This window comes from Heloderma suspectum, chromosome 2 (assembly GCF_057233095.1).
Source record: "Heloderma suspectum isolate Gila_16-S chromosome 2, 16-S_ref, whole genome shotgun sequence".
NCBI classification, from domain to species: Eukaryota; Metazoa; Chordata; class Lepidosauria; order Squamata; family Helodermatidae; genus Heloderma; species Heloderma suspectum.
In genome coordinates this window covers 384,205,465-384,227,395 of record NC_139459.1, presented here as the reverse complement: position 1 = coordinate 384,227,395, position 21,931 = coordinate 384,205,465, and the positions used below count along the sequence as shown (strand labels likewise).

Below are 21,931 nucleotides of genomic sequence, written 5' to 3'. Positions count from 1 at the left end.
GGGGCAGGACGGGGGAAGGAATGGGGACTCCTGAGCCTGTGGATTCTTGGTGACTGTCGGACCATGCTCACCCCTGATGCTGGCCCTGATTGTAATTTTTCTCGAGACTCATTGCTCCCTAGGAAACTCCTGACCATCTCAGTATGTAAGGCTATAGCTGATTCTGGTCCTCTTCCGGATTCACTTTTTGATGCTGGGGTTCCCATTACGAAGGACCACAACAGCCAGTATTCACCTCCAACACACACTCCAGAGGACAAGCGTGCCCAGTAGCACAGGCAATGAAGAGTGAGAGCTCAGCCCAACCAGTGTTCAGCTCCCATTTCTGTGCTCCTGACATCCTGTCCCCACCCCCACTTCACACCTGCGGGATTTTGTAGATGCTCGACATGGATGAAATGTGGAGGGAGAAGTCAGATTCAGCCCCTTCAAGAACAGCCAGCAGGTGATTCTTTCTCCCGCAGCTGTAATGTGGAAGGATGCTTTCGCACCCAGCAAGGAGTTGCAGCATGGCGTAGGAGGTGGCTCTGCCTTCGAAGAAGGACTTGTAGATGTTGTAGCCCAGCGTGATGTTGGGTAAGAGCCTGGGGTTCCTGTTGATCTCCTGAATGGCCAACAAGAAGAACAGGATGTGCCAGTACCTTGTAGTTTGCAAACTGCAAAACAATAAAGAAACATTAAATGCAATGTCGTGTGCTGTCATTCTCCACTGAATGAAAGCAAATCTCAGTTTCCTTTCTTCATATCCCTATATTCTTTCTCTTGCAATTTAAATCTTAGAAGACCCAGTCATCACATCATGCTTTGGAAGTTCATAGGGTGCAGCAAACCTACCCGTGTTGCAGGGAGATTAAGTATCCATACACCTGATAAACAGAAAGATGGAGATATTGATACCCTATTCCTTGAGGGGAGATGTTGACAGATTTCAAGGAACATTATATATATATATATATATATATATATATATATATATATATATATATATATATGTTGTTGTTGTTCAGTCGTTCAGTCATGTCCAACTCTTCGTGACCCCATGGACCATAGCACGCCAGACCTTCCTGTCCTGCGCTCTCTCCCGGAGTGTGCTCAAGTCCATATTCATTGCATCGGTGATGCTATCTAGCCATCTCATCCCCTGCCGTCCCCTTCTCCTTTTGCCTTCAGTCTTTCCTAGCATCAGGGTTTTTTCCAAAGAGTTTTCTCTTCACATAAGGTGGCCAAAATATTTGAACTTTAGCTTCAGTATCTGTCCTTCCAATGAGCAGTCAGGGTTGATTTCCTTTAGTATGGACTGGTTGGACCTCCTTGCAGTCCAGGGGACTTGTAAGAGTCTTCTCCAGCACCACAGTTCGAAAGCATCAATTCTTCTGCACTCAGCCTTCCTTATATTCCAGCTCTCACAGCCATACGTTACTACTGGGAAAACCATAGCTTTGATTAGATGGACCTTTGTCGGCAAGGTGATGTCTCTGCTTCTTACTATGCTGTCTAGGTTGGCGATAGCTTTCCTCCCGAAGATCAAGTATCTTTTAATTTCATGGCTACAGTCACTGTCTGTGGTGATCTTGGAGCCCAAGAAAATAAAATCTGTCACTGCTTCCATTTCTTCCCCTCCACATGCCGGGAAGTGATGGGGCCAGATGCCATGATCTTCGTTTTTTTAATGTTGAGTTTCAAACCAGCTTTTGCACTCACCTCTTTCACCCTCAACAATTTTATTTATTTATTTCATTTCTATACCACCCGATAGCCGAAGCTCTCTGAGCAAGAGAACAAGAGGCTCGTTAGATCCTCTTTGCTTTCTGCCATTAGGGTGGTATCATCTGCATATCTGAGGTTGTTGATAATTTTCCCGGCAATCTTAATTCCGACCTATGATTCATCCAACCCGTCATTTCTCATGATGTACTCTGCATATAAGTTAAATAAGCAGGGCGACAATATGCAGCCTTGTCGTACTCCTTTCCCAATTTGGAACCAATCAGTTGTTCCATGTCTGGTCCTTACTGTTGCTTCTTGACCTTCATACAGGTTTCTCAGGAGACAGGTAAGGTGGTCTGGTACCCCCACCTCGTTAAGAATTTACCACAGTTTGTTGTGATCCACACAATCAAAGGCTTTAGTGTAGTCAATGAAGCAGAAATAGATGTTTTTCTGGAATTCTCTTACTTTCTCCATGATCCAGCGAATGTTGGCGATTTGATCTCTAGTTCCTCTGCCTCTTCGAAACCCAGCTTGTACTTCCGGTAGTTCTCGGTTCGCATATTGCTGAAGCCTAGCTTGTACTAGGATTTTGAGCATAACCTTGCTGGCATGTGAAATGAGCGCAATTGTACGGTAGTTTGAACACTCTTTGGCATTGCCCTTCTTTGGAATTGGAATGTAAAGTGACCTTTTCCAGTCTTGCGGCCACTGTTGACTGTTCCTAATTTTTTTTACATATTGAGTGCAGTACTTTAACAGCATCATCTTCTAGGATTTTAAATAGCTCAGCTGGAAGACTGTCATCTCCGCTAGCTTTGTTGTTACTAATGCTCCTAAGGCCCACTTGACTTCACTCTCGAGGATGTCCGGCTCAAGTTCAGTGAGCACACTATCATGGCTTTCAGGGACATTCAGATCTTTCCTGTATAGTTCTTCTGTGTATTCTTGCCACCTCTTCTTCATCTCATCTGCTTCTGTTAGGTCCCTGCCTTCTTTGTCCTTTATCATGCCCGTCTGTGCACAAAACGTTCCTTTGAGATCTCCGATTTTCTTGAAGAGATCTCTAGTCTTTCCCATTCTGTTGTTTTCCTCGATATCTTTGCATTGTTCATTTAAGAAGGCCTTCTTGTCTCTCCTTGCTATTCTCTGGAACTCTGCATTCAGTTGGATATCTCTTCCCCTTTCTCCCTTGCTCTCCACTTCCCTTCTTTCCTCAGCTACTTGTAAAGCCTCATCAGACAGCCACTTGGCTTTCTTGCATTTCTTTTTCTTTAGGATGAATTTAGTTGCTGCCTCCTGAACAATGTTCTGGACCTCTGTCCATAGTTCCTCTGGCACTCTTTCTATCAGGTCTAATCCCTTAAATCTATTCCTCACCTCCACTGTATATTCATAAGGGATATGATTTAGGTCATACCTGAATGGTTTAGTGGTTTCCCCTCCGATCTTCAATTTCAGCCAAAATTTTGCAAGAAGCAGCTCATGATCTGAGCCACAGTCAGCTCTGGGTCTTGTTTTTATTGACTGTATAGAGCTTCTCCATCTTTGGCTGCAAAGGACATCATCAATCTGATTTCGATATTGACCATCTGGTGATGTCCATGTGTAGAGTCGCCTCTTGTGCTGTTGGAAAAGAGTGTTTGCTATGATCAGCGTGTTCTCTTGGCAAAACTCTATTAGCCTTTGTCCTGCTTCATTTTGTACCCCAAGGCCATGCTTGCCTGTTATCCCGGTGATTTCTTGACTTCCTACTTTAGCATTCCAATCCCCTATGATGAATAGGACATCTTTTTTTGGTGTTAGCTCTACAAGGTGTTGTAGGTCTTCATAGAACCGATCAACCTCAGCTTCTTCAGCATCAGTGGTTGGGGTACAGACTTGAATTACTGTGAGGTTGAATGGTTTGCCTTGGATTCGTACTGAGATCATTCTATGGTTTTTAAGATTGTACCCCAGTACTGCTTTTCCCACCCTTTTGTTGACTATGAGTTCTACTCCATTTCTTCTATGGGATTCTTGCCCACAGTTGTAGATATGATGGTCACCTGAATTAAATTCGCCCATGCTTGTTCATTTTAGTTCGCTGATTCCCAAGATGTCAATGTTCAATCTTGCCATCTCATGTTTGAGCACCTCTAGCTTACCTTGATTCATTGATCTGACATTCCAGGTTCCTAAACAATATTGTTCTTTACAGATTTTCTTTTCACCACCAGGCACATCCACAGCTGAGTGTCCTTTTGGCTTTGGCCCAGCCGCTTCACTCTTTCTGGCGCTACTTGGAAATACCCTCTGCTCGTCCCCAGTAGTATATTGGACACCTTCCGACCTGAGGGGCTCATCTTCCAGCTTCATCTCTTTTAGCCTTGTGATACGTTCCATGGGGTTTTCTTGGCAAGAATACTGGAGTGGGTTGCCATTTCCTTCTGCAGTGGACCACATTTTGTCAGAACTCTCTGCCATGACCTCTCTGTCTTGGGTGGCCCTGCATGGCATAGCTTCTGGCTTCACTGAGTTACGCAAGCCCCTTCGCCACAACAAGGCAGTGACCCATGAAGGGGAGATATATATATATATATATATATATATATATCCGCCTGTCTGTCTGTCTGTCTGTCTATATTCACACACACATACACAAGTGTGTCCGTTCTTACGGCTTATCACTGCAAACAATCACTCCATCAAGTAAAATGGAATTTGGGGTCGGGGATTATTCGGAATGGTTTCACCAACGTTTTTGAAATTTACAGGTGCCAGGAAGAAGTGTTGGGTGTTCAACGGTTCCATTGGTGAACTACTGACAGAGAAAGAGCAGTTTAAAGGGGGGAAAGCAAGCAGGCAAACAAAATAATGAAATAAGTGTTTGCTTTATTTCTCAATTCCAACACAGCATGGATAGGAGGGCACTGCTGATCTACGCCTTCCCCCTCCCCATATTAGTTGTCTTCAAGCCGCTGTCGGTGATATTCAGTAACACAACTTTGCAAAGCTAAAAGAGAAGTGATTTAAAGATAAGTTGGGGGAAAGGAGCGAGTGAAGTGAGGATTAACTCACACCAGAAATAAAATCCCCTGCAAGACATCCAACTACACAGGCAGGAAGAAGCAGGCATGCAGACATGAAAGTTCACACGTGTACATGCACACGTATTTCTATCATATGATTGGTCAGGACATACCCACTAAATGTCCCACCAGAGAATTTTCCCTGTAGATATCCCTGGCAAACTAGGCAACTCTTTTTTGCTTTTCTTTTTTAATGGCAGGGGCCATTTTCCGCCCCCACCCAAACAGCAGAAAACGTGGCATGATGCAGAAAATAAAATGACCACTGTGACTGAAAGAAGGCCGAGAATGGCTGCAGCTTTTCTCCGCTTCCTCCTCAACGTTCAGAATCAACAAGTGACAGGCGCTCCTACTGATTTGCATCCCCGGTGAAAAGGCTGTTGTTCTCGTTTTGAAATCACATTCACCCATCCCCAATACATGAGGAAGAGGAAATCATCCGTGTTTTAGTCTTTAAAATAAAACACTGTTGTTTTTTCACAAACTCTGTTCCAAAAAGTTGCTGATATAAACTGTCAAAGACAGTTGTCATTACTTCTATAGATAGATCTACCTCTTAATAATACAAGAGGCATAGCTCAGTGCCATTGAACTGCACCTTCTATTTGATAGAAACGGACATAGCTGGGCAAAATTTGGAGACAGATTATAGAGATTCTTAATTCTCCTATCTCAAGTACCCTAGATGAACAGATCACCAAAAAAGATTACCGAGGGCTTTGATTAATTACCATCCCGTAAGCCTTTTCTCTATTATAGCGACTCCATGCAGAAAGCAGAAAATGAACTCAACCGGAACCTCTTCCGGAAGCTTGAATCTCTTCTCATACTGGAGAAACAACAACCTTCTAACACCTTGATTCAGATATTTCATGATACTGAATGACGGGATCGACACTCCCACCCAACAGAACATGTTCCCCCTTGTGAACCTATGGGATACTGCCGAGTTCTGGTACTTCACTCTCTTATTTGATGTCTCTTCAGAATACAGAGGCCCATGGAGCATTCTTCAGGCAGGACTTAACAATGTACCAACAGCAGCATTTCCGGTTTGGGGAACTTCCATTCCAAAGCAGACCATGTCTGTGTAAAGCAGAAGTCCCTGGAACTCTGACACACGAACTCTTATATTTTATTTTATTTTATTTTATTCTGATTTGGATGTCATATGCTGTATCATCTGCTGACTAACTTCTGAGGGCATTGTGATGAAAGACTGGTCATTCGCTGGCTATGGGATAAGGTTGGATATCTCACCAAACAGGCAGCTAATTATTTTCTCATCGCCATGCCTATAAGAGCTCAGCTGATGGTTAGTCCTAGCTAAACTTAAAAAAAACCTGTATCCCTATGTCCTGATATTATATCTTGCATTTTATCTTGAATGGGTCTAATGCCAACAGATAGATAGATAGATAGATAGATAGATAGATAGATGATGATAGATAGATGATGATGATGATGATGATAGATAGATAGATAGATAGATAGATACATGATAGATTGGAGAGAGAGTTAGGGAGAGAGAGAGAGAAGGACCTCACTTATTCAGAAGTAAATCCCACTGAGTGAAGAAGGATTAACTCTCAAGTACTGTAAGGGATGAGGAAGAAAGGAGCTCACCTTTAACACAGGGCCACAACCACGGCTCTATCATTGTTCTGGAGAGGGAATGTGTGTCTGGGCATTTGCACCTGGAAGACTCCCAAGAAAGAGCTTCACCAGATCCAACCTCTGTCTTATCGAGGCATTACAAAGCAAAGAGGGTGTCTGTTCTTTTGGTTGAAACAATGCAAGGGGACCCCATTTATTCAGCCATGAGGGATCGTACTGAACTAACTGATGCCTTCATTTTAATGGAGCTCCTAATAGGCATGTACGAACCCCACTCACCAGTCCACCTGGGGGTCCACGGGGGGGGGGGAGGCGATCCGTTCCTCCCCCCAGAATCCTCCCTGACCGGGTCCGCCCACAACCGGACTTCCGCCCACTGCCGGTCTGCGGATGCAAATGGCGTCTGGCGTAGCGGACGCTATTTGCATCCCTGCTCTTTGCCATGATAGGCTATGCAAAGATTTACATAGCCTATCATGAAAAGAGCAGGGACGCCAATGGCATAGCGGACGCTATTTGCGTTCCTGCTCTTTGCCATGATAGGCTATGTAAAGATTTACGCAGCCTACCACAAAAAGAGCAGGGACGCAAATTTTTGCACCTGCAGGCTGGCAGCGGATGGCTGCAGACTCAGCGGATGGACCTGGAACTGGACGGCGGCAGAAGGGTCTGTCTGGGTGAACTTTGTAGGGTGGTGGATGGGGGTTGGTCCATTCCGCCACGGACTACGGGGGGCCGAATTCTAAAGAATCCAGTCACATTGGAGTTCGTGGCAGAATTCTCCACCATCCCTAGCTCCTAATGCTTCTTCAAAAGGCACAAATGGGCAACAGTCAGGAGAGCGATGTACCAGGATACCTAGAGATACCAGAAAAGATGGACAGTCTCCAGTAAATGGGGACAACTGGAGTGTGGGTTTGGAAGCATTAAATCATCATTACTTACGCGACAACCCTGGCTAAAGGGGACTTTGAGAAAACATATGGTTCTTGACACCTAAAAAACTGTGATGAGAGGATTCCACTAATGAGGTAGTCTCCAGGCCGGTAATAATATGAACCTAACACTTGCTCTTTCTTCTGAGACCTCAAGCATTTTGAGTTCTGCACCTGACAGGGAGCATAAGGAAGCAGCAGCAGCAGCAGCAGCAGCAATGATATCATTCTGGGTCTGCCTGCCTCTTGCTGTTCCTCCTTTCTGACTCTTCCTTTCACCTCCACAGCCAGCTAATCAGAAGACGTGAGAAAATCTTGCAAGATGGAGGCTGCAGTGTCTTTGCAAATATCTCAAACCCTGAACCGAGGGCAGCAGGGGAGTGGGGGATGAACTGAACTACAGCACAGGCATAGCCATCTCAGCCTGTCCAAAATCTGAGCCCAGCCTCTCGCTAGCACAGGAGATATTTTATTCATCAAGCTTTTCAGGATTGGTGCAAGAGGTTTCCTGGCACAGCCTTTGATACTGATGTTTCCTTGATTGGTCTCCAAGGCAAATAGAAAACAAAACAGTTCCTGAGCTTTGGCAAGAATCAGAAGAGATCACTATATTTTGGATAATGATCAGGGGAAGCTTCACTTCTGCAACTCCATGGATTATCTGAGTGGCTCAAGGCGCAGGTGCAGAGCTAGAGAAAAAACATGTTTGCGAGAAGTCACACATGCGGCTCCATCTTCTGGCATGGGTGGGCAAGGGGGGAAGGTGAGACCAGCCTGACCTGTATTAGAGAAACTCACACAAAACAGCCAAGATCCAGAAAATCTCTTAAGAGACAGACCAGTGGGTGGGAACCTGTGGCCCCCCAGATAGTTCTGCACTGCGAGTCCAACATCCCTAGCTGGCATAGTCCATGGGGAGGGATGATGGGAGTTACAGTCCAAGAAGATCAGAAGGGCCACTTCTTCCCCATCCCTGATGTGCACGAATGTACACAGCACTAGGGGCATTTCCAGCCCTGCTCCCTTTGCCAGCCCTCCCGATGGCACCTTTGGTGCTGGATAAGCCAGGATTACCAGCGTCAAAGAACGAATATAATATTGTTATATTGTGGTTTTAATGTTCTATATAATTTAAATTGTTTTATTGTGTGTTGTTTGGTTTTAGTTTTTGTGAACCGCCCAGAGAGCTTCGGCTATTGGGTGGTATAGAAATGAAATGAATAAATAAATAATAAATAAGAATGGTGGCTGCCATACAACTCAGTGATCTCCCCCTGTTAGCACTACCAGTGAGCTTATCAGAACTGTGCATGATCTTGTTTGGGAAGAAGTAAATTATATTCCAAAAGCTGGTCACTTGCGAACACAGCCCCTGGCAAAAAATAACACCTAAGTAAAGAGTGGAGTTATCTAGTTGTGTTTATTGAAACATTCCAAGTGTTGCATTGTTTATTGATACAACACTTCCTAAATACATTGTTCTTGATGTCAACTCCAGGGCGGCCACTGGAACGTCCATCTTCTGGCCATCGACCACTTGAATCCTGAGGTTTGCCAATGAGAGGAAGTGACTCTTGGCAATGTAGAGCAGTTTGTGGCAGAAGAGAGGAGTAGGCCGACAGACGCCAACATGTTTTGCCTGGCTGCAACATGTGCCCTTCTGGGACCCCATCCACCCTCACTGTGAAAGTGCAGCATAGGATCAACCAAAGGGTTTCCATGACTCTCCACGTTGATCTTGCAGGACTCTACACGTTTAGGGTATAACACCACAGAATGATCAGCCAGAGGAAAGCCTTCCCAGCTAACAGACACAGAAGCAATATCAGAGACACGGGGAACATATTACCATCCAGAGTGAGCGACAGTGTTCATCATTCTGCGGTCGTGATTGATGTACAGCGACACATACGTAGGCGCATGCCCAGCAGCAAGTGCAGCCGAGTTCTCGTACTCAAGGACTTCACTGACATGCCGGTACTCAGTAGCGCATGGGTTAACACTGAGTAGCAGCTTAGTGAGTGACTCCAGCAAGGCGCAGCCCACTGTGCTGTTCTCTGAGCGATCGAGGAGAGCCATAGTGTCCTCCTCGGTGTCAAGAATGTACAGCTGGCCATAGCTTGGAGGCTCATCCGAACGCAAAGTGTGCATTAGATGGTAAAATGAGCCTTGCACCCTGAACACAAATGGACTGAGATCCTAGAATGTGCAATCATGAGTGGTGCATTCCAGGAAGCAAAGCCTAGACTCCTGATGTCCTTGTGAACGTCCTTCAGGAATTGCTTCTTGGGGCTGGAGGGGTCAAATTGGTGCAGCAGCATGAGCATTCCTGAGACCTCCAGTTTGCCTGCTGGTTATTTTTACCAGTAAGCGCTCGCTGTCCAGGCATGTCTGTTATGCGTGGAACATGTAAATGTTATTTTGTTAAATGTAACAGCTCGGGACTTCCTTTCTCAGCAATAACTAAACTTTGACTGGGTTACTTTCAACTATAGGTGTCTCTTATAGAATCATAGAACAGTAGGGTTGGAAGGGGCCTACAAGGCCATCGAGTCCAACCCCCTACTCAATGCAGGAATCCAAGTCAGAGCATCCCTGACAGGTGGCTGTCCAGCCTCGTCTTGAATGCCTCCAGTGTGGGAGAGCCCACCACCTCCCTCGGTCCTGGGTTCCATTGTCGTATTGCTCTAACAGTCTGGAAGTTTTTCCTGATGTTCAGCCGGAATCTGGCTTCCTGTAACTTAAGCCCATGATTTCGTGTCCTGCACTCTGGGATGAGCTTGATCCCATCATGATTTGTTTTCCAGCTGTATGTTACTGGCATGTGTCGTGCTTTGGCCTGCACCTCTGTTTCTAAAGGTGTTCAGACATTTTTGTGTCTGTGTTCATATTTCATTTCAATTCGATTTGCAATAGATCATACTTGTTTAATTAGACTTGATTTCATTGATACTAAAAAAAATCATGTATAGTATATTGATGAAGAAAATAGCCTAGTTCTTTGAATAAAAAAAGCTTTATGGACGTACATAATCTCCCAACTTTGAATTGCAGTGAAAACCATTGTTATTTGTGGAATCTGCATGTTAAGAGCCTTCCAAAGAAGTGTATTTCATGAGAACCAATCAACAGAAAGGCAGTGAAAAAGGGATAACCAACTTAATCCACCTTCTACTTACACACACACACACACACACACACACACACACACACACACAGTTTTTGAGTTATCAGAGCAGCCTTTTTGGAGCTGGTGTCAGGACGTGGCATCCATGGGCAGTTGCTAGGCCCCCTGTGCCCTGTCCTGGTCCACTGCTGATGCCTGACCTCAGTCCTCCTCACCCCCCCTCGTCCTTCATTGGCCCCCAACAGACTCTGAGTGAAGGGAGTAACCAAGAAGAAAGGTGACAACACTGGCAAAGATGACACCACAGATAAGCAGTGAAAAACATGGGGCCAGGCTAATGCTGGAGTGGTTGAGATAAGAGACAGAGGTGAAACCACAGTTGGGCAATCAGATAACCTTCACAGTCCAGGAGCAAAGTCAAGAAGAAATGCAAGGGTCAATATCATCGAACATCAATCCCAGGGCAAGGTCCAGGAGGCAAGATAGAAAACACAAAACCGTGGGGATGGAACCATGATCCTCTCTCCCGAGGGCCCTGGCTCCCCCAAGTCCTCTGATATAGATGGTTCAAAGGCATCACTCCTTCTCTGGGAGTTCTAGGTCCTTGGAGAAGGAGGAGGAGGCCAGCAGGGGCATGACATCTCCTGACTTGGCCACCTCTGATCTAGCCACCTTTGTAATTTCCAGTAAATCAGGGAACACAGGGCAGGTGATATGGTGGTTTTGGTGGGAGTTCCCATGATAACGCCATGGATCCATGGTTTTGTGCCATGGCAGTGCTAGAAATGCTGACTCCATTGTGTTTATTGCTCAGTCCATGGAGTCCTGTGTGATCTGTGGAGGATTTGATGGTGGTGTACGGGGGAGGCATCTCATTTCACAATCATGCAAGATCAAGAGGATCCATTCTACTCAATCCATCTATCACCTCTGTGTGCATTTGGCCTAATGTTGTGTGTGTGTGTGTGTGTGTGTGTGATTCTCTCCCCTACTCCGGACAAACACATTTTCACTCTTGCACCCTGTGCTCCTTCCAGTGCATTTTTTTCTGTCTGTGTGCCTCCCCCCGCCCTCGCCTCTCCGGTTTCCCTTTCTCTCTCCCTCCCACTGTCTTTCCAATCTGTATCTTTGTGTCCCCTGTTTCTCATATTGTGCCCTTCCTCTCTCTTGGTCCCTGCTCCACCCTTCTTTCCCTCCCCTCAGCTGTTTTCGCTGGTTGTTCTGTATTCTCTAATCTTCCACCTGTTGCTGCCTGACCACCACAACTCTCACTCCCCTCTAGGGAAGTAGGGATTGTGAAGAGCCTGTTCATTTCGCGGATTGTCAGGCACCTTTTCTTCCATCATCCTCCCATCGACAGAGTTTCCAAATCTGTGCAAATTTGCATGGGGAAAATGGGAGAATTCCCCCAAAGTGCACCCCCTCCTTCAAGTGCCCATTTTCACGCCCTTGCTTTGTGGGAAATATGCATTTTTGGCCAGTTTTTTAATTGTAGCTTATTTTTCTGCAACAAAATGTCCACAAAATGGTCGAAGGTTAGAAAAACAGCTCAGGGAGTCTGCGGAATCCACCCAAGAGGGGAAAAGACAATCCACTGGTGGGATTCATACAAACCTGAACTCATTTGGTCCTATTGAAGATGTCTCCAGTATTCCTAACTACAGGTCTCTCTGGAGGCCTATAAAAAAGTTTTTAAAAGAACAGCTGGGAAGGGGCAGGGATGGGAGAATGTGATCATAAAATACAGATCTCAGATTTCAGATCTGTCCAGGGTGACACATGCCTAAGTTACACCCCATTTGCACTACGGAACCAACCTCCAAGTGGTTGTATCTCTTGTATGGATGGGCAAATGAGTGATATTGAGAGTGCTTGGACCTCACGATCTGGTGGTGGGGATGGAGGAGGGAATGGTGGTGGCGGGGGTGGGGAGGCAACAGTGGTGGTGGCCCAGGTAACGAGCTGGGGGATGGTGCAGGGAGGGACCTGGATACCCCGGATTCAGGGCCAAGTCAGGTCGAGGCCTCCTCGAATCAGCCAAAGTCGAATCGGGCCCACCTCTGGAGCCATGAAGTGGTTTCAGAGTAGCATCTGGCAGGGGGGCCTGCACAGCCCTATTTTTATACACATCATCAGAGAAGGCTATGTCACACTGTTTACCTATAAGCACCCTCTAAAGCTGGGTGTGAGTGGAAGGAAGTGAAGGACTAGGATATGGCTCCTTGCATCCTTGTGGCAGAGGCAGAAGAGGAAGAAGAAAGAGGAAGGGGAGGGGCAGGAAAAGGAACTGATCAATCTATTGGAAAACAAGGGGTGAACAAGACCACCGGCTGTTGATGCGACACACGGTCTATCACCGCCCAGTGTCTGGAAGCACATGGAGTTGTTCTTACTATCCAGGACAAAGCATGTGGTATGGAAGTGTGGTCTGACATGGGGAAGGGAGATCCTTGGGTTTTCTTTGCTTGCTTACATTCACTTAAAGCAAACAAAAGCCCACCACATCTCAAGACCATCTGTTCTCTTCCGCTTTCAAACAACTCTTAAGAATTAGGAAGTCCTTCCTCCTGATGACAAGGAGTCACATGAATGACACACTCCTAGAGCTGTGGTGTGTAATTTGAGGTCCCCCCAAACTTAGTTTGGGCTGCACACTACAGTTCTTGATTTATCCCCCCCTCCCCCGCACTCTTTCTGCAATGATTGGCAGGGAGGCATATGTTTCACAACATCTGGTACCAACGGGAAGCGTTGGACAAGACACTCACTGGCAATTATTCCGTTGGGCCCAAGACAGTATCTTGAGGCCAAAAGAAATGTTGGACCATACACAAAGATTGGGTGTCTCATTGAGGACACTGTCCTGGTTGTATCAGTGGATGACATGTGGTTGATTTCATGTGGCCCAAACCTTAGGTTGGTGTGTATACTCCTGTTTCGGGATCTTTCAGTGTGTGTTGGGAGGGTAAAAATATTAATGGTGTTTTAATGGCAAAAGTATTAATGGCATTACACAAAGCCAATGGTTTGGACTGGAGAGGATTCTTGTGGATGTCAAGGGGGCTGTTGCCCCTTTATGGAGATATAACACATAGAACAGCTGAAGCTTTATTTGGGGGCACAGGGGCTTCTATTTATTTATTTATTTATTTATTTATTTATTTATTTATTACATTTATATCCCGCCATTTTTCCTCTTTAAGAAACCCAAGGCGGCGTAGATAATCCTCCTCCTCTCCATTTTATCCTCACAACAACAACCCTGTGAGGTAGGTTGGGCTGAGAGTCTGTGACTGGCCCAAAGTCACCCAGTGAGCTTCCATGGCCGAGTGGGGACTAGAACCCGCATCTCCCGGCTCCCAGTCCAACACTCTCACCACTACACCACACTGGCTTCTAGGGGCTGAGCATTCAGCTAAATTTCAAACTTTTCTGGGAATAAGGAACTGGGAAGCTAGACCCCAAGTTCCTCCTTGTCCATGACACAGCCCTCCACTGCATTCCCTTTTCTGACATGGATGGAGTCCAGCCATGGCTTCAGATCCAAAGGGGGTGATACAAAATCTCACTTGGGCAGAGTTCTGTCCATGCCCCACCTTCCCACCAAGCTTTCAGCCCAGGATCTCAGTGGCACAGGTGCCAGTCAACTCTGTGTTCCTCCAAGGGCAGGTGCATGGATGGAGGAAAAACCGTTTGTGCAAATTCACTGTTGCCACTCCATATGCTGGTTGGGAGTCAGCAAATGGACAATTGACCTTGGCCAGGTATTTACAAGCAATACCATAAGAGACAAGGCCAAGAGAGTGCTTTAGGAGGCATGTCTACACAAAACAGACTGGTTGAGTATTGTGCATTATGAATCTTTCTTCTACTGAATCATAATGTTGAGACACCTTGTACCAAAACTGAGTGTTCACACAGTCAAAGAGCTCCAAGTGTAGGCTGGTGGCTCCAATTTTGGTGAAGCTGTGAATCCATACTGGTTTAGCATGTTGGATTCCTCCTTCAGAGTACTGGTTGGTTCTGTCTGAAACCCAGATTGGCTTCACAGCTCCACTGAAATCAGAGCTGTCAGCATCCACTGGCAGCTGCCCAAAATCTCAGGCTGAGAATTTCAGGATCTAATGTTTAAATGGCCCAGTATAAAAACTGAGCGTACGACTATCCCATATGAAATATCTCCCTATTCTGGAGACTGTCCACTTGGAGAGATACAGTTCCCTCAGATCAAAAACATCATTTCTGTGCAGTAGATGTGTGATGAGCAAAGATGACAATAACAAGAAAGGAAATGGAAGCGCCAAATTTAAATCCGGCATTTTCTCAGAATATGTCTTAATGACAAAAAGTGCATGAAACCTTAGTAGCAAGCAAAGCAAATGCAACACACTAATCCCATTCACCAACCAACAAAAATCCATTTAACATGTTGCATACACGGCTTTCCATGTGCACTCAAGCTGAAAAATGCTTGTACAATGCAGCTGTTAAGGGCCACATCTTGAACAGATGTATTGTTTAGACATCTATGGGTATGGTATAGTTCCAGCCTCACCACTACCTTATGTGGATGGTTGTCAGTGGCATAGTGAGAGACCCAAACCCCAGATTTTCCTACTTGCTGCGACAGAAAGATGGAGACAATGCAACTGAAGCTATGAGTCCATCAAAAGGTTTTGTTAACTATGATCTCACCAATACCAGTATCTCCTCCAAACTTATGCCAAATATTCTTCCACAGACTCGCTTCTGTGGAGCAGATGCCCTAGTTTGTTTTGAACATGATATGCTCCTTTGTATTCAGATCAGGCCTCAGTACAATAATGTAGCACTTTGGAATAAAGATGCAGCCCAACAACCCAGCACTAGAGGCCAAGATCGAGAAGACCTGCACAGCTACCATGTATTTCCCCTTCGTGCTCAGGTAGGAGGGCACAAAGGACAGCCAAACACTGCAGAAGACCAGCATGCTGAAGGTGATCAGTTTGGCCTCATTGAAGGCCCCAGGCAGCTTCCTGGCCAGGAAAGCCACCGTGAAGCAGATGGCAGCCAGGAAGCCCATGTAGCCAAGGGCAGAATAAAACAAGGCGACAGATCCTTCATTGCATTGCAGGATGATCTGTCCAGGCTGGGAGTGCATGTCAGAGTCAGGGAATGGGGCAGAGCTCCCTAGCCAGATGGTGCAGATGACAACTTGGACACCAGAACAAGAACTTACAATGGAGTTTGCAAGACTCTTCCCCAGCCATCTCTTCACCCTGTTCCCTGGTTTTGTGGCCAGGAAAGCCAACACCACGGTGATAGTTTTGGCTAACACCGAAGAAACGGCACCTGAGAAGATGATGCTGAAGGCTGTTTGTCGGAGAAGGCAAGTCACTTTCCTTGGCTGGCCAATGAACAAGAAGGAGGACAAGAAAGAAAGCATGATGATTGTGAGGAGTATGTAGGACAGGTCTCGGTTGTTGGCCCTGATTATTGGAGTTTCTTGGTATATAATGAAAATTCCTAATATGAAGCCTGTGGATAAGGACAAGAATAGAGCAAAGGAAGTCAGGACAATCCCCAAAGGTTCTTCATAGGAGAGGAAGGTCACATCCTTGGGGACACATTGATATCGGTCCTTGTTTGGATGCTGATCTTCTGGACACTTGGTGCAATGGTCGGCATCTGAGAAGAAGGAGAGTGACTTCAGCAGGACTTCAGAATCTAATTTGTTGAAGTTGCAATCTGTGGCCTCATCACCAAAGCATGACCTTAGAAGAGGGGCCAGAACAGAGAAAAGTGGGCTAGATGGATAGATGTGTTGATATGGTAGAAAGACAGCTTCCTACCTTGTTTAAATATGGAGAAGCAAATGTGTTTATCCCAACGTTGTTCAGGGTAAGGGAGTATCTGTGTGGTTATCCTATTTTTATCTTCATTATAATCCTTTAAGCCACGTTAAGCTACATGGAAGCGGAGTGGCTTGTTATTTGTTTATTTACTCAAATTATGTGCCACCATTCCACAACAAGATGCCACTCACGGGACTCATGGTTAGGTTTCACATCCAGAGAAGGAAAATTTCATACAACCTTCCTATCTGTCTGTCTGTCTGTCTGTCTGTCTGTCTATCTATCTATCTATCTATCTATCTATCTATCTATCTATCATCTATCATCTATCTATCTATCATCTATTTATTACTAAAGTTTTACTAAAGGGGCTTAGAGGAGGAGAAGATTGAATCAGAGTTGGGCAGAGGAGTGCTCTGATCATCAGAAACTAGGGGTGGTACCATTCTCACCTCTCCTTTTCTTCCAGGGGCCCCCTGCTTGCCAGCCACAGGGTCTCAGCACAGTGCAGAGGAGTCTCTACATATAATGGGGATGGCCCACCATGTCTGTACCTACGGCCCTGTTCCAGGCATGGAAGAAGCAAAGCAGGGGGTTTTTTGGGTGGGTGCCATGATTTATTTAAATTTACATTTAAATGCTTTTGACCCTGCACATCAGAACAGTTATCAGAGTGAAATACGACCCAGAATACAAAACATTGTAGGAGCAGAGGAACTAATAACAAATAAAATGAGCACTCAGTGCAAAGGATCAAACCATCATTGTAATCACGCTATATGCTGGAATGGCTGGGTGAATAAACCATCGCGCCCTGAGGTATTTTAGGCTGAGCAGAAGTGAATAGCCCATGACCACTAGCCCCGTTTCTGAGCAGGGATTTGAAATCAGTTCTCTCCAGTCCAAGTCCAACCCTCCCGTTGCTTCATCAGTCTCTCAAATTCCAAGGAATTCCCATGATATTTTCAACTAGGAGCAACAGTCATTCATGAAGCCTTCTTTTTGTACCCCCTCATGGAATGTTTTGCTCAAGGGGTTTAAAAGAAAGGAAGAGAGAATCAAAATAGGGTTGTGGAGACGATTGGGTGTATACAAATAGTTGTCGTATTTCTCAAGGGAACTCCCAATCCTCTGATGTCGCCTACCATCCTGAATGGAGATGGTTCCTTCCGCGCATGGAGCACAAGCATAGCAGCAGGGTGGCTCTCCTTCCTGGACCTCCTTGGCGTACCCAGGGAGACAGCTCTCAGTGCACGTGGAACGAGGCACGGTCTAGCAGCAAAGAGAAGGAGCATCAAGGAAACAGTGTTAGGAGGATTTGTGGCTATGGCAATGAGTCATATAATTTAGACAGGACAGGTGGTGGCAGAGGCCAATCACAGTGAACAATAGGGGCAGGGAGATGAGCTTTTGGGGGGAGGATAGGCACCACCTCCGAAAGGGCCTTCTCCTCTTCCCCTTTATGATCTTCAGTGGCAGGGCAGAGGAAAAGGAAAGATGGGAGGACACTTGCCACAGCTGGGAAAGGAAAGGCTTTTTAAGCAGGGGGTCCATTGTGGATTTAGAGACACTGAGGGGGGTATATGGTGGATTTATATCCCCCAAATATGTTCCGCATCTTGGATAACTCCTGTAGAGTTCCAGAGGGTTCTGACTAAAAATCCCATTCCAATGACAAAAAAGCCCCTTGACCAGAAAGGACTTCCTGCTTGAGACTCATGGCAAATTAAAATCTCCAGGGACAATGCCACATCATAAAATGCCTTCCTGCCAATTGTCACCAGCCAAATCTCAGATGGTTGGGCCATTAGAGGAGGCCTCATCAGAAGCTGAAAGAGAGCATATCCGAGCCTCTTGTGGAAGATGTCATTTTTACTGGGGCTGTACACCGCTTAGGTCCGAATCCTGAAACTTGAGTGGATCGGGGTGGTTCGGACGGAAGGGGTGAAGTCCTGAAATGGGTTAGGATCACCCTGAAGCACTCCAATGTGGGTTAGATTACTCTGAAGTATTTGGGGGATGCTTTGCAACTGTCTGGACAGGCCCCCACTCTTACCTGGTCTCCTGGGGATCGCCCGCAACCATCGCTGTCTTGGAGGGAGTCACCATTTTCTTTCAAAATGGTGTCTCTTCTTCTTCCAGTATTAGCGTTCCCACTTATTTTCGCCGTCTTAGTCTACATAAATATTTACGTAGACTTAAGACAGCCCCAAAATAAGAAATGGAAATGGCTGCGGTCATAGCCGCCGCAATTTGCGTATGCGCGTTTTTTGTTTTTTGATTAAAGTCAGACGTGATAGGCTACATAAAGATTTACATAGCCTATCACGTCTTTTTTTTTTTTTAAACCTAGCCATGATAAGCTACGTAAATCTTTACGTAGCCTATCACGTCTTTTTTACAACACAGGAAATGGCGGCGGCGGCAGCCAGTCAGAAGACCAGCTGCTGCCGCCGCCGCGGCCACCACTGCCCGGAAGATCCGTCCCAGGTAAGCCTCATCCCGGGGGGATCCGCGGGGGGGCGGGGGGGCAGGCCGTTCTGCCACTCAGTTCGGGGGGCCGAATGCACTGGCATTCAGCCTCACCGAGATCCGTGGCGGAATTCTCTGACATCCGTATTATACTCCATCTGAAGATGATGGTGGCATTCTGGGAATGTGTGAGTGTGGGAGGCCAGGGACGAGCAATAAATCCCAGCCAGATTAACTGCTATATAAATGGGATAGGGGAGACAGCCATAAGAGAGGCAGGGAAGAACAAAAGCTGGACATCCAAAGGGGAGAGACAGACAGATGAGGACCAAAGCAAGCTGTTTCCTGATGATTGCTGGAGGGGACAGTTCTGGGACATAAATGAATTGAGCTGGGATAGAATTACAGTAAAAGCTTTGTCCTCTGTGACGGATTAGTCCTGCTTTGGCCAACTTCAGATCTGGGAGATCTTTTGCTCTTTCAGATTGCAGAGATGCTCTCTTGGCCCAGAGGGGTTCTGATCAGCCAGATGGGTTATCACCCCCCTTCCTACAGCTGCATGGGATGTATGTGGGGGGGAGCCATACTGTGCTCCAACCCTTTGTTTTTAAGGAAGATTCAGGGCTCTCGAAGTAACAAACTGCAGAGGCTGACCCTGAACCAGAACCTTTCATGATATCCTGGTATTGCTCCTCAGAACATATTGGGAGGATGGGCCTGTCCTCACAAAATCTCACCTTGGTTCTGGCTCCAGGGTATACTGCCCCCACTTGGGCATTGTGTTATTTCTTATGGTCCCCCCTTGTCTCTGCAGTTAAAATCCACACCACCTCTTCTAACTCAATCTGAGTCTTCCTACACTGAGGTCTTCATACAGCACTGGAGTGCTTGCTTTACATGCACAAGGTCCCAGGTTCAATCCCTGGCATCTCCAGAAAGGGCTGTAATTTCTCCTGCCAGAAACCCTGGAGAATCTCTTCCAGTCAGTGTCAACAATACCGTGTTAGATGAACCCATATTATTGGAGGCGGCTTCCTACATTGATGTTTGCTTTCACTATGGGTTGGGAGTTGTGTTTAACTGACTGGATAGCCATGGAGGCTAACACGTGTTTAGACGCCTGGGAAAAAATCACAGAACAGGGCAGATATTATTAGAGCTTAAGAGATGTCAGTGTCACAAGCCAATAATAGGACACAAATCCTTTCCCCTACCTCATTAAAATGCCTGGGCCAGACAATTGCATCCCAGTTAATGGTGAGTTTCATGTCTAGAGATGCCTGTCTCTTCACACTCCCAATATTTACTATAGCTCGGGACTTATTGGGAAATAGCAGCCAATTCACGATATTGTAGTCAGCTGCCAGTTCCCCAGTCTTATCCAGATAGAGTCCACGCATGGAAGCATTAGAAAACTGGATTTCTCGTAAGAAAGTGTGAAGCTAGAAGGACAGAGAAAAGAGCCCGGATTTAGAAATCACGAGAATATAGTCAATCTCTTACACCTCATCGCGTTGAGCTGTGATCTTCCATGGTCAGTGCACATCCCATCTTTGGGTGTTTACAGTCACAACTAGAGATGTCAGAATAATCCTCAATCAAATCAGATGAGATGCCTGATGAACTGCAGAGACTTTTAAACAAGATCTATACCTTTCTACTCATCACGAAGATAACAGTGGCTTAGCTCATCACGTGGAATGGAAAACCACACTCCCCGTTGTTAGTAAGCCACTCCAACTAACCATCCCTCTGCAAAAGTGTTAAGGGGCCCAACGTGGCTTACCGTCTCATCTGGCAGGCTCCCCACTAATTCGAATGGACTGCAGAGGACTTCCAGGCCAGGACCATAGAGTCTGCTGGGTGGTGTGTCTTCCATTGTGGACAACACCCTAGCTACCATGGACTTTCTCTATGGCCGAGGGCCTATTTCATATGCTGGAGCAGCAGCCAGGAGCGAGCGCCAGGAGGCTTTTTGTCCCATGGAGGACGGGGTACTCAGGAAACACACTGGGAACACAGCCAGATAACTACGGGGAGGGGATGGTCACCCTAATATAAATAACATTGGTGGGAAAGGTCACATACCCTCTGGGATGCCACAGCTCAAAGAATGACCACCGGATGTTCATTTCTGAATCCACCCTTGCAGGTAGCAGAGGAACTACAGTGCAGTACCTGCGACACCAGGGCAGAAGGCCCAGAAGGGTACAAGGATTGACTGTATCAACAGCAGATGTGAGGTCTAGTCTAATCAGCAGCACAACTTTCCCCTTGTTTCTTTTAATGGTCCTCCATCACGAGACCAAGAGTGATTCAGTCACATCACCAGAAGAGTAATCCAGATGGAATGTGTCTAGACAATCAGTAGTTGCAACTGGGCTGCTGCCACCCTCTTGCGACCATGAGCCAACGAGGGGTAATAGGACCGGCAGCAGTTATCCAAAACTAGGACTGTGAATAGACCCCCCATTATGGTTGGGATGCCACTTTGGACCTTCTCAAGCAGCCCTGCTTTGCTTTGGACAGATTGTGACCCCATCCACTTTGCTTCAGATGACAATCCGAAGCGAGATTCGGATATCTGAGTCATTCTCATATGAGATTTTCTCATTGACTTGCATTGGAAAATAGGAACAGCCACCCGGTTTTTCAGGTTTCATGATAAACTCATGAAATTCAGGGACTTGGCATCCCCCATGGAGGGGATTCCACCTGACAAATTTCAGACAGTTTTGCCAAGTAGGTTTTGGATTGACTGGAGGTGACGTTTAATTTCTTCCAGAAAAACTCTCAAAGCAAAGAGCTATACCTTTCCACTGGTTGCACAAAGGTGCATGAAATTTGGGGAACTGTCAGCAGGCCTGGTATTTCCAAGTAGCACCAGAAAGAGTGAAGTGGCTGGGCCAAAGCCGAAAGGACACTCAGCTGTGGATGTGTCTGGCGGTGAAAAGAAAATCTGATGCTGTAAAGAACAATATTGTTTAGGAACCTGGAATGTCAGATCAATGAATCAAGGTAAGCTGGAGGTGGTCAAACGTGAGATGGCAAGATTGAACATCGACATCTTGGGAATCAGCGAACTCAAATGGACAGGCATGGGCGAATTTAATTCAGGTGACCATCATATCTACTATTGTGGGCAAGAATCCCTTAGAAGAAATGGAG

General features: G+C 46.1%; 1 protein-coding gene across 1 annotated transcript; it reads right to left on the bottom strand.

The window, feature by feature from the left end:
• Positions 1–15,222: 15,222 nt before the first annotated feature.
• Positions 15,223–20,642, bottom strand: LOC146356395 (vomeronasal type-2 receptor 26-like). The gene is made up of 4 exons (XM_084830084.1): positions 20,550–20,642; positions 19,803–19,883; positions 17,437–17,563; positions 15,223–16,124 (listed from the first exon to the last, which is right to left on the bottom strand). Exons 1-4 carry the CDS (start codon positions 20,640–20,642, stop codon positions 15,223–15,225), a joined length of 1,203 nt encoding a protein of 400 aa, XP_084686210.1.
• Positions 20,643–21,931: the final 1,289 nt, after the last annotated feature.

Excerpts from the sequence above, each read along its gene's own strand:
- LOC146356395 (XM_084830084.1), bottom strand. The coding sequence starts at position 20,642 with ATGGAAGACACACCACCCAGCAGACTCTATGGTCCTGGCCTGGAAGTC. Across the intron at positions 19,884-20,549 it reads GGAGCCTGCCAGATGAGACG|GCGTCTAAACACGTGTTAGC; the intron begins GTAAGCCACGTT and ends ATTTTTTCCCAG. Across the intron at positions 16,125-17,436 it reads AACCATCTCCATTCAGGATG|ATGCCGACCATTGCACCAAG; the intron begins GTAGGCGACATC and ends CCTTCTTCTCAG.